The sequence below is a fragment of the Gopherus flavomarginatus genome, chromosome 12, assembly GCF_025201925.1.
Source record: "Gopherus flavomarginatus isolate rGopFla2 chromosome 12, rGopFla2.mat.asm, whole genome shotgun sequence".
Classification (NCBI taxonomy): Eukaryota; Metazoa; Chordata; order Testudines; family Testudinidae; genus Gopherus; species Gopherus flavomarginatus.
In genome coordinates, this window is record NC_066628.1 from 33188127 (window position 1) to 33200569 (window position 12443).

Sequence of the window (12443 nt, forward strand, 5' to 3'; positions counted from 1 at the left end):
TGAGAGCAAGAGTCCACGTCTTCTAGACCAGTGCTGCTCCATTTGCAGGCTGCAAACTAGAAGTTGGTTGTGAGAGAGTGCTTAGTGGGTTGCACCTCACCATCTGTGAAAGCAGCAAAATCTTTGGTTCACTAGAACTCGGTGAGTGTCTGAGAAACTAAGGGGAAGAAGCAGCTTTATGCCTTAGCCTTCCCCCTTGCTACTGCTTCCACCATACCACTCTGCAAACCTGCAACCCAATTCTAGAACAGAATATCAGTTCCACCTCTCCTTCACTTTGATCTGAGGCAGAGGAAGCAGTACTGGTTTCACAGTCCCTTGGAGTGGCACTGCCCTAGAGCTGAAGACTGGGCAGAAAAGCAGGAGAGATGGGAGGAGCCTTCACACCAAGTAGCATCAGTCCCTCAGTAATTTTTGCTTGTGGATTTCTTTAGGTTTCATCTTGGTTTTGTAACAACAGGGGAATATAAGAAAATGAGGCATCACACACAATAAGAAAACATGTAGGTCTATTAAAAATTGATTTAACAGTGTTCTTTGCAAAAGAAAAAATAAATAAATAAAAATCAAACAACATTTAGATTTCACTGATGATCCTTAAACTCTGAAAATCTGAAGGAAAAAGGGAGGGCAAGCCTCCCAGAACTAAGGACCAAACATTACACTGCTGCTGTACCTTGATTAAGATGTCCAGTATAATTGTTAGTACCACCAAGAGCAGATCATTTTTATGCCTTTTTTTAAAAAAAAAATTCTGGACAGCCACAAATCTGTTCCACACAATACAAAGATAAAAAAGTGAAAATTTCCACAGCTCATCTAATCTCATTGACATCACCTGTGACAACAAAGCAATTTTTTAATGGAGAGAATACTTCCCTGATCAGATGTTTTCCTCTTTAACAACATTAACAAATTATCCTTACTTCATTTTTAAAAGATTGCCTTAAAGTTTTTAGATGTGCAGTAATTGTAACATTAACCTATGTGTTAAGTCTCTGAAATCTCTATTAGCCATCTTCCATTCTCTGTACTGTAAATAGCCTAAAGAAAAAAAATGAATTCTCAGTTTCTCACTGTTGCAACCCACCTTGAAATTTGATTAACAAATGGCTTCAGTTCTAAGGGATCATAGGCACGAGCAAAGGCCCAGCAAACATAGCATGCTGCATCTCTTACGTTGGAACCCACGCTGCAGGCTCCTCGCTTCTCGTCATATGTCAATGCTTTTAAAATAACAGGAACAACTGTGGAGTGAAGAAATTCACAAGAGTTAGGAATATGAGCATACAGTAAACAAAAATACAAGGCCATTCAATAAGTTTTAAATGAAAACACATAAGGAAAAGTACATATTTGCCTGTGTTCACTAGAACAAATTGAATGCTGTTCCCAGGGGACAGAGGCTGTGGTTCTAGGACTAAATTAAAAAAGCAGGATTTTGACTTAACATGGCATTTTGTTTCTTGACTAATAACCTCTGTTTCTTTTCTCATTCTCTTCAACTGTATTTCATTGTTCTCATACTCAAAAGTACATAGAAGGCAACACCCTAGATTAGCAAAGATTTAAGAGACAGTAGATGGATTAAATACTAGTCAGTCCACATAAGGAATATCTTGCACCGTTCTACATATCTTGTTAGAAAGGGGATATTAACAAAATAAGGAAGTACAGCAGACAGTTGCTTCAAATGATAAAAAGCTTGATTCTCTAATCTTCTTACATTGCTGAAAGAAAGTTGATAAAACTTTACAGATTTGTTTTATTAAGTAAGATGCTCAGACTGGTAGGCCTAAAACTGACATACTGTATGGCTTTTGCAATAACCTTTAGTTCCTAGACTTTCCTTTGAAGATTCAAAGTACAGTGTATATATTTTTTCCCCAACCTACATACACCATAAAGACAGGTGTGATGAGAGGTAAAAGATTTACTTAGGAATATAAAATAATATGCATGCTCCACTTTGACAGAGTTGCACTATACGTCACGTAACTACACCTACTCCACCACCACCTGTGAACTACAGTAGGCACTGCCTGTGGTAAAAATGGCAAGTCTGACACTTTGCCTTCAGATACCTAAAATGGCACTATTTTCATAGTATTGTAGGTATATTTTTAGACCTATCATATTAGACAGCATGCCCTAAATTGTACACGGAATATTGACTTAACATTTAACACTGAAGAGCTCAGAGTAAGCTCAAAAGCTATTATTTCACCCACCTTGTCTAATTTACCACTGAGTTTAGTAAAGTGCAAATTTGTATATACTCGATCATAAGACGGTTCGTTTATAAGCCAACCCCCTACCCCCACCACAAGATGGAGAAGTAAAAATGGAATTCTTTTTATAACTCATTCATAAGCCGACCCTATAATTCAGGGGTCAGCAAACTCTGGCTCCCGGGCCATCAGGATAAGCCACTGGTGGGCTGAGATGGTTTGTTTACCTCGAGCATCCGCAGGCACGGAGGTAAACCTAAGTAAATAAAGTGTCCTGGCACACCAGCTGTTTACCCTGACAGACTGGGACAGCAACTGGTGAGGACATCTTTTTTTTTTTTTTTGGGGGGGGGGGGGCGTAAAGAAGCTGGGAGTCAGGGGGGTGAGAAGCTGGGAGTCAGGGGGTAACCCCTGTGAGTACCCCCCACACAACCGCACCCCAGCCCAGGACCCCCACACTCTCCCCAGCCCATCCCTTCCCATCTTATCTACAGAGGGCCAGGATACGCTGTCTCTGGCCTGGCTGGAGCTGCTCCGGCAGGCTGGGCAGTGCAGCCGCAGCCTGCTCTGGCGGGCCAGGCCAGGTAGAATGGCCGCAGCATGTTCCAGCAGGCTGGGCCGGGTAGCACAGCCACAGTGTGCTCCAGCGGGCCGGGCAGCATGTCCACAGCCTGCTCTGGAGAGTGGGGCCGAGCAGCACGGCTGCAGCCTGCCAGCCTCAGAGCTGCAGCAGCTTCGGAGGCTGGGGGGAAAGCAGCATGGCCAGAAGCAGAGAGACTCTGGCCCCGTCTCTTCCCTTCTGGCTCTGCTGCCTCTTCTTGCTCCCTCTGTGGGGGGAAGGGGCTGTGTCCCACCTCTCCCTCTCTATACACGTTCATAAGCCGACCCCTTTCTCTGGTGCTTCCCTTTTTTTTATTAAAAAATTCAGCTTATGAATGAGTATATATGGTAATCTTTATGAGACAACTGACACTTAATAGTTAATGTTTTAAAAATACATCTACCAATTAACATTAAATTTCCAAGTTGCCATCCAAATGAACAGTAAGAACTATATGTATAAAATTGTCCCTAATTCCCCTAACCTTTTAGAAGTATTGAAGATGATCTAAACCTCTCTAAATAACCCAGACTAGCTTGCAACTATGGGGAAGGAGAGTCACTGAAAAATTAATTTGCCAACAGAAACTCCACAAATTGTGCAATACCACTGAGAACCACAGAATACTTTCTGAACAGTTTGCATGAAAACTCTCGGTAATGGAGAGTTCCATTTAGCAACTAAGGATCAATTTCTCTCTGCTTCTTGGCCTTTTAGCCAAGGTCAAGTGCATCTCATGTACCCTTTGTTGGAGGACTACATCATACAATTTCAGGGTGGGTTAATGAGTTCTTTTTAATCAATAATTACCATGATCCCATTTGTTATGGGAATTATGTATTAAACATTCCACAACCAAATATATTAACATTGCAAGTAATTCCTGTATAACATCTCTCTGTGGCAACAGCAGACATGTGAAACTGACAGATCTTCATCCAAGTCATTTATGCAGCTGCCAGATATATAGCAGAGAGACACTGACTACTGAGCAGGCGCATACTGTGATCTACCTAAGTTGTTTCTTCAGCTGCCAGTACCATGCACATTCATACAAAATACACAGTTCCAAACACAATTTTACAACTAACTCTGGGATTTAATTTGCCAAACAGAAATGAAATTCTCTATCTACCCACACAAGTTCTCTCGGCATTTTAGGTAAGAAGCATAGTTGGCATTTTCTCCTTCCCCCTCTTTTCATCTGCCCTTCCCCATAGTTCTAATTCCTGCTGGTCTCCTTCATACTCCCTTCATACTTTTAATGTTCCCTCTGCTAGTTTCTGTGCATCTATTTTCCTTTTCTCCATGTTTACTGAATTTCACACTCTGCTCCCTTCTATAATTTCAGTGGCCACAAAGCTGCTTCTATAGCAGAGAATAATGAAATTGGATGTTACAAAGTATCATGGCTGTGAAGTTGAAAACATGCTTTAAGAATGATGAAACTATACAGAGTTTTAAAACTGGTGCATTCATTTAAGCATCAGACATACTTTTTTCTTTTAAATGAGATTTTACAGTGGATTTTTACTTTTATTAAGAACAATTCTAAATACAATTTAGCAGTAGCAGACATTAGGATACAATATTTATTTCTTGCTATAGCACTGTATCATACTACAAAGTAATAGCTAATTCTCAAAAATAAATACTGGCTTATGAATATTATAAAATAAAAACAACACAGTTCACCTGTGGTTGGCCAATATCTGTTGTAAGAAGCGTTCTGAACTGACACTTTTTAATTAACAAGGGCTTTGGATCAATCGGAACATAAATCATGAACTGGATACTATATTGAGTGGATAGCCTCTGCATACAACAGAAGCCTGGTGAGTAGTTGCATTTTGTACCATTTGGAGCTTTTCCATCATGTGTGACTTCATTCCAAGATATAAGAAGTTGCGACAAACAGCACTGTCATGAAAGCACAGATCACCTGGACTAAACCATGACCAGAATATGTCTGCCAGGATAGAATGCAGATAGAAGAAGGTGGGTTTTTTGTTTTTTGCTGCCATAGCTATTTGGGCTTCCAAGAACACTATGGAGTCTAACAAGACACCTGAAGCTGCACTGTAACACTGTGAGGACAGGGGCCCTTGGTAGACAGAGATAAGGTAATAAGGTAATAATTGGAGATATACCAATCTCCTAGAACTGGAAGGGACCTCGAAAGGTCATCGAGTCCAGCCCCCTGCCTTCACTAGCAGGACCAATTTTTGCCACAGATCCCTAAAGTGGCCCCCTCCAGGATTGAACTCACAACCCTGGGAGATGTTATAAAGGAGATAAATTCTTCAATACATTTTTCTCTTCCTGCCAGCAATTTTGCCTCAGTTAGGATGAAAAATAGGTACTTAAAGCCTAATATTGATTTCAGCCAGGTACTGAGAAAAATGAAAAAGACAATCCTGTTTATGTTTGACATAAGAAAAATGTTGAGCCAGGTGTTGTCTGTCATTGTTGGTGCTTTGGTCCACGTCCCCCCAGCTTTCAGAATGGCTTCACAGAAATCTTCAGTGTTAAAGATTAAGTCTTGTAGAGGTGGAGTGTATTTATCTACAACTATCTATATTCTGACACAGAGTGAGGACCTCCAGCATTTCAGTTTCTTTTCACCCATGCAGCTTGCTAGAAGCTAAACAGGAGTATTCATTGATCAACCTTATCAAATGCCACAGAGGTGCTCAGAAGAATGAGCATGGATATACTTACCTTGTCACCCACGGGGCTAACAAGTGCTGTCTCATCAGCATGTCCTGCCATAAAGCCTGGGAGAGAAATTCAGGACACCAGCAGCTACATGTCGTCTTTGGAGACTCTTTTGCTACTTCTCAGTTGACTTTCTTAGAAAATGGAATTTAGACATAAGGCATTATTTAGCAAAGTCTCTGAGTTTCAGCAATGGGGTTTTTGTTTTCTTAGTATGTTCATACTACTGCATAATTTAGAGAGTGAGTGGCAGAGTACCCTCATCAAAGGAGGTGTACCAAGTGTTTTCTTTTTTTTCCAGGAAGGGAAGGGTTATAGGTAAGTGGCTCCTACTGCCATCAGTGCTTCTGCAACTGGTTTGTGGGCAAAATTATTGAAAAGATCCTGTTGTGTTTCTGGTCCTGCTCTCAGCTTATTCTTCTCATTTATGAGGCCATGCTGATTGCAGGCAATAGTTTCTGTGAAATAAGAGGATTTCCGACAGCGTGAGTTGTGTTCTGGGGGTGGAGGGAGGTAACCTGGGTTCAGAAAGCTATTTATGGTCCAGAAGTATTCTGCAGGACATTATTTGCTTACCTCTAGGGGCAGAATGGGATGGGGTTGCCTGTAGGGGTTTGTTAACTGGAGCAGCTCACTTTGAAGTTAAACCAAGGCTTCCTGATTTACTGCTGTCTGTGAGTTTCCAGGTTGAATAGAAAGTATTTGTTTTGACCTAGAAAGTCTTAAAAGGCCTAGGACCTGACTACTTATTGTACCACCTCTCCCCCTCTGCCATATTGCGAAGACACTCGAGCTAGAGCTCACAATATAAAAATGGGGACACTACAGCCAGAGTATTCTCCTTAAGACCCCTCCAACTAAACTCTGCAGCTCACCACCTTACCCCACACCCAACAGCCACAGCATTTGGTCCAAAAGAGCACGAATTTGTTGACCTTTAGGGCATACTTAAAAGTTCATCTTGTTGCAGGGCTTTGTGAATGTGGAAGTTACGTAAGGCTTAATTTTGAGAAATATGCACACTGTTAGGTTGTACCAACTATTCCTGGATACAGTAAAAATTGCTGCTGGACTTATCTTCATGGTTATTTGTGGCTTTAGATAACTGTTATATTCACTCAGAGTTTATGATGTGGGTTTTTTATCATCTGTTTTATAACATAAAATAAATAAATAAAACTATCAACATTGAAGTGTCAGTTTACTATAAGGAGCTAAAGTGTTCTGGCTTCTATTCTTGATTCCCAATCTGAATAAAATAAATCATATACTTTGTGCATAACAGCCACAGAAAAGTATTTTGCTTTCTTAGTCACATAGGAAAAGCAGTAACTACTGAGTTACAGTAAAACAAAAATCACCAAAGGGAAAGTCAAATGAAAACCCCAGAACCTAACCAGACTGGCCAAATGATCCTGCAGTCACCAGCAGTAATGTGGTGAGAATATGGTCGAGACAATGGGCAAGTGAAAACCTCAGCTCCGATGCCCATCACAAACAAAACTGGAAGATATGATGCATCTTTTTCGAAACCATACTGCCTCTATTATGTATGGGAAAAAACAGCTTTTCAAAACAAATTTACAGCTCTCAGGTCCTAATTTCACTCCTTTCAAGAATGAGGAAGCTTCAGAATACCTTTGAATGAAGCTTTTTACACAGTTCCTGTAATACACTGTCAAAGTTTGTCACAGCTACTAAGTTTCCTGGAGGGCTTCCTTTTGGCAATGAGTGCAATAATATAATTTAAATACATTTTTCTCTAGATAGCATGTAATTTAATAAACTAATAACCCCTGCAGAAATAGCCTGTGGGAAAATAGAAGTAATTTAATGCTTAATTCTCTCTGAGATATCAGATTTGCGGACCATACTGTTTCTCATAATACACGAGATCCAAAGATCCATATGGACCTAACTTTGTAAGTGTCTATACTAAAATGTAACTCACCCACTACACCGACTTAACTCCACCTCCGCAAGATGCGTAGCACTGAAGTTTATGTAGTTAGGTCAATGCATTGTCAGTGTAGACATTGCATTGCTTACATCGACTGCTGCTGCCAACACAAGGAGCACACTGTGGACATGTAAAACTGATTGCTGTGGTGGCTGTATGTCAACATAACTTAGGTAGACTTAATTTCGTAGCGTAGACTTACCCTTAGTGAATTACCCTTAGATTACAAGAAGAAAAAAATTGAATAGTAATTAATTAAATGTCAATATACATAAGGTCGTTTATGACCTTTATTTCAATCACTAACTGTTGGAAAACACTAAAGCCACAACAAATGAAAAGGGATGTAAAAACAACTTTTAAAATGGATTTTAGACTGATAAATAATAGCCACAATCAGAAAAGTATTCAAGGTCCAATAGGATGACAAATACTACATAAAAGAAATATGGGGCATACAACCCCTCTTCAAAGGAAAATGGCACAGCAATGTTGATATTTTGCTATTTTCTTTTCCATTTCTGAAATAAACAGCAATACCACCATCTTCAAAAATGCAGTCCAACTCATTTTGAAAAATGCTGTATTAACTGATGGAAAAATGGAATTAGCTGGTTCTACATGAACGCTGAAACAGCTCCCAGAGGCACTTTTACAAAATTACTACAAATTTCCTTCAGCAAAGACTGATTACTCCACTTACTTTGGATATTTATGGCTGTCCTTCCCCTTTAACTGAACAAGACTAGAGAAAGGAAAATGTAGCTCCTTAATCATCTATCTAGAATATGCAGAAAGAAAAACTGTGCAATTTTAAACTGGGGAAACACATAATGGAAGTCTTATGATGCCAATAGCATTTCTAGTGTTTCTACAGATTAGAGATGAGAATTTTCTAATACAAAACTGCTTCCTAACAAAAAAGTGTTCCCAGTTTGGGGAAATTCTATAATAAGACCTCATTCTAATGGATAAATATGAATTGATCATTGAATTAAAAATCAGTGCTTGCCTAGGTACAAGTTATTATGACTGGTTTATATTAATTATGTGAATGGACAATACAGTTGCACCTAGTAATACAGATACGTGGGGCCCAATTTCCCAAAGCTGAAAACAATCATGAGCAACTCTGACTGGAAGAAATAATTTAAATAGAAAAAGGAGAGAGATAATTGAGAGTCTAAGAATATTGCCGGGCCAGGCCAGAAGTGGGGATGAGGCCAGTAACGGAGCCACAGCCAGGGGCCAAGACTGGGGCTGGGGCCAAGGGCTGAGGGTGGAGTGGGGGCAGGAGCAGAGTTGGGGCAGCACTCCCTCCCAGCCCTACATGGGGGCTGGCCACTGGGCCCTGCCGCATCCTCTCCCTGAACGTTCCTCCACACCCTCCTAGAGGGGAGGACCCCACAGTTTGGGGACCACTGCACTAACCCAAATGGACCAGCTGTCACCCAGCACTCAGACTCCAGCTCGGTTCTCTGAATAACGCAGCAGCAGGCTGTGATATGTGGCAATAGCCCGCTGGGCATTCTGGGAGTTGCAGTTTTACCTCCTACATCTGAGCAAGATGGGGACAACTCCTCCCACAAGGGAGTACAACTGTGTGCTCCTGCTCAGTAAGCCAAACGTTGCGTGCATTAGAGCCACTGCGGCTGCATTGGGGTGTCTGAGCCCCCTCTCCCCTCACTAGGAAAGTGGCACTGCACACAAGGATCCAGGATGTAGCCTCCCTGCCTCAAGCAGGGAAGGTGGTATGGCAGAGGGGAAGCAGGCGGTGGGGCAGGAGGTCTCTGGGGAGAAGTGGGGGGCGGGGGCTTGGCACAGCCTTGTGTCACTGATGAATAGTGTCCTATGTGGCTTTCAGTAGAGCCCTGCAAATTCGCGGATACCTGCGGATATCTTCAGACAATTTTTGCGGATTGGATGTGAATACAATTTTTTGCATCCGTGCAAGGTTTTACAGGGAAGCTCTCTGAACCACAGATATTGATTTTTAATAGCTCTTTGAACACTGGGGAAGTTCTGTGGAACTAGAAAAAAAGCTAACATAGTGCCAATATTTTAAAAAAGTAAACAAAATAACCAGGATAACTAGGCCAGTTAGCCTGACATCATCCCTGGACAAAATGGATGTGAGGACCTAGAGAAAGGTCCGAATGAAAAAATGGTGACCAGCTTAAGAATCTGAAAGACAGACAGGATGGTGTCATTATTCATACTGATCAAGAAAGGAGGTATCATGGAGGGCTTTGGGGAGAAAAGATTAAGAGCTGTGTTTCAGCCATGTTGAGGTTGAGCTGATGGCTAAACATCCACAAGGAGAACGAGACAGGCTGAGATTTTAGTTTGGACAGGAGACAGGCCTGGTGTAGAGAGGTAGGTCTCTAAGTCATAAGTACAGAGATGGTAGCTGAACTTGTTTCCATGGATAACAATATTCAGAAATGAGGTGCAGAGAGAAAAGAAGAGGGCCAAGGACAGAGCCATGCAGAATCCCCACCAAAACTTGGAGTGGGGGAATGATCTGCCAAAGGATATGCTGAAGGAGTGATTAGAGAGGTAGGAAGAGAATCAGAAGACGATGCAGCCACAGAGGCCAAGGGAGGCTAAGATTTCCAGAACAACAACATGGTCAACAGTGTCAAAGGCAGCTGACAGATCAAGGAAGATGAGGACAGAGTATGGTTCTAAGATTTGGCTAGGAAGAGGTCATTAGAGACATTGGTGAGAGTGGTTTCACTGGAGTGAAAGGGGCAGAAACCAGACTGGAGAGGATCTAGGACAGATTTGGAAGAGAAGAATTCCAAACAGTGATTGTAAAAAGCATGTTCAATGAGCTTATGGATTAAAAGGGAGAAGAGAGATGGAGTGGTAGTTGAAAAGACAACTGGAGTCAAGGGTGGGTAAGACGGAAGAGACTAAAACATGCTTGTATTGTAAGGGGAAAGAGCCAGAGGAGAGTTAGATGTTAAGGTTACGAGTACGGGTGGGGATAAGAGTGAGCATGAAGGAGATTAGAAGATTGCATGGGTCCATGTGGCAAGTGAAGGAGCAAGAAATTTTGCACTTGTGACAGTGGAGAAGGAAACAAAAGAGAGTTGTAGGTGGAAAAGGGAAAGCAAGTCAGGAGTGGGGGGAAAGGAGGTCCCACTGAGGTCCCATTGTATTTTGTCAATTTTCTCTTGGAAGAAATTGGTGAGTTCTTGTGCAAAGAGAAGTGGAAGCAGGTGGAGGAATGGTGTGGGGAATGAATTAAAGGTAGTAAAAAGGACACTGGTATTTCATATGTGGGATTCAATTATTTTGGAGAAACACAGTTGTTTAGCCAGGAAGATGGAAGAACTGAAGGAGGAGAGAATGAATTTATAGTAGAGGAAGTCACCTTGGTCAAGAGATTTCTTCCAGAGATGGACTGAAAGTAACAGAAAGGCTGACTGACAGGACATGAGGAAGGGGGCTGACAACTTATGCTGATACTTTGACTTAGTACCACATTGACATTCATTCCAGTTAAAAAAAAATAGCTCATACAAAATCAATGTAGCACATATTAAAAGCTTGCTAACTGATAGATATCAATAATTTATTTGATGAGATTTTCATCAGTTTAAGCCATCAAATGGGGGTGTTTCCAGTGAGGTCCTACAAAGATCTGTTCTTGGATCAATGCCATTCAAATTTACCAGCAATGATTTTATAACTTCTTCCAGAACCCGAGTAAGTCTGCAGACGAAACCAAGATTGGTGGAGTGATAAATAATGACAATTCAGTTATACAAGCTATCTGGATCACAGTCAAAAGTGTTTTAATACAGCCAAAGGCAAGGTCAAATATCTAGGAACCAAGAACGCATGTCCCAATTACAGGGGGACTATATTCTATAAAGAAGTGATTCAGAAAAGAATTTAGGGGTCATAGGGGATAACCATCTGAACATGAACTCCCAATGCCATGCTGTGATTAAAAGGGCTAATGCATTGCTAGGATGAGTAAGCAGGAAAATACTGAACAGGAATAAGGAGGTGGTATTATCTTTGTATAATGCACTGGTGAAACCTTCACTGGAATACTGTGTTCAGTTCTGACGTTCACAATTCAAAAAGAATGCTGAAAAACATGAATGTGTTTAGAAAAGAGGTACATGATGATCTGAGGTCTGGAAAACCCACTTTACAGTGAAAGAATTGAGGACTTATCAAAGGGAACGCTATTTAAACTTGTCAAAAGGAAAGTTACAAGGTGACCTGATCAAGTCTAGAAGCAGCTTTATGAAGAAAACATTTCTGATAGTAGAGAACTTTCTAACCTGGCAGAGAAAGACATAAGATACTTCTCAAATATATTAAAAGAAAATGAGAGTCATCTTCTGATATGATCATGTAAACTCCCTAAAGCCAGCTGAGGACACATTTGTCACTATACAAAAAAAAAAAAAAAAAAAAAAAAAAAAAAAAATTATTCAAACAAACTAGTTACTATTTCTATTCCTGGCAGGGTGAATTCAGCCAGTTATCCTTCCAAAGCAGATGAACCAAGTACTGCATTCTCATGTCTGAGGTCCTACAGCGATTCTGTCCCCTCTTCAAAACCTCTAGATATATCATGGCTTTTTGAAAGTGAGTAATTATTTTGAAATAAAGTCATAATATAATTCCATTATTAGATAAAACCCTATATTTTTAACAATTAATTATTCACATAATTTAACAATTAATTATTCACAGGCCTATACTTGCTGAAAGTATAAAATACAGTAAATTTTATGTATTTTACTCTGTAAACACTATTTAGTTCACAACAATTTGTACTTAATCATTCAAGATGTCAGTATCTCAAATCTGATAACTCCAAAATTCAGTGTGACTTTTTATACACCATAGACAACATTCTGTCTCTAAGACACCTATTCACTGTGGTACCCAGTTATCAGGA

At 40.6% G+C, this 12443-nt stretch overlaps 1 protein-coding gene across 1 annotated transcript in view; it reads right to left on the minus strand.

Annotated features, from left to right (window-relative positions):
* Nucleotides 1-12443, minus strand: part of TBCD (tubulin folding cofactor D) — a 160995-nt gene that overhangs the window by 66591 nt on the left and 81961 nt on the right. Inside the window, 2 exon segments of the mRNA XM_050919182.1 lie at nt 659-670; nt 1091-1247. Of these exon segments, the coding sequence (XP_050775139.1) occupies nt 659-670; nt 1091-1247 (169 nt within the window).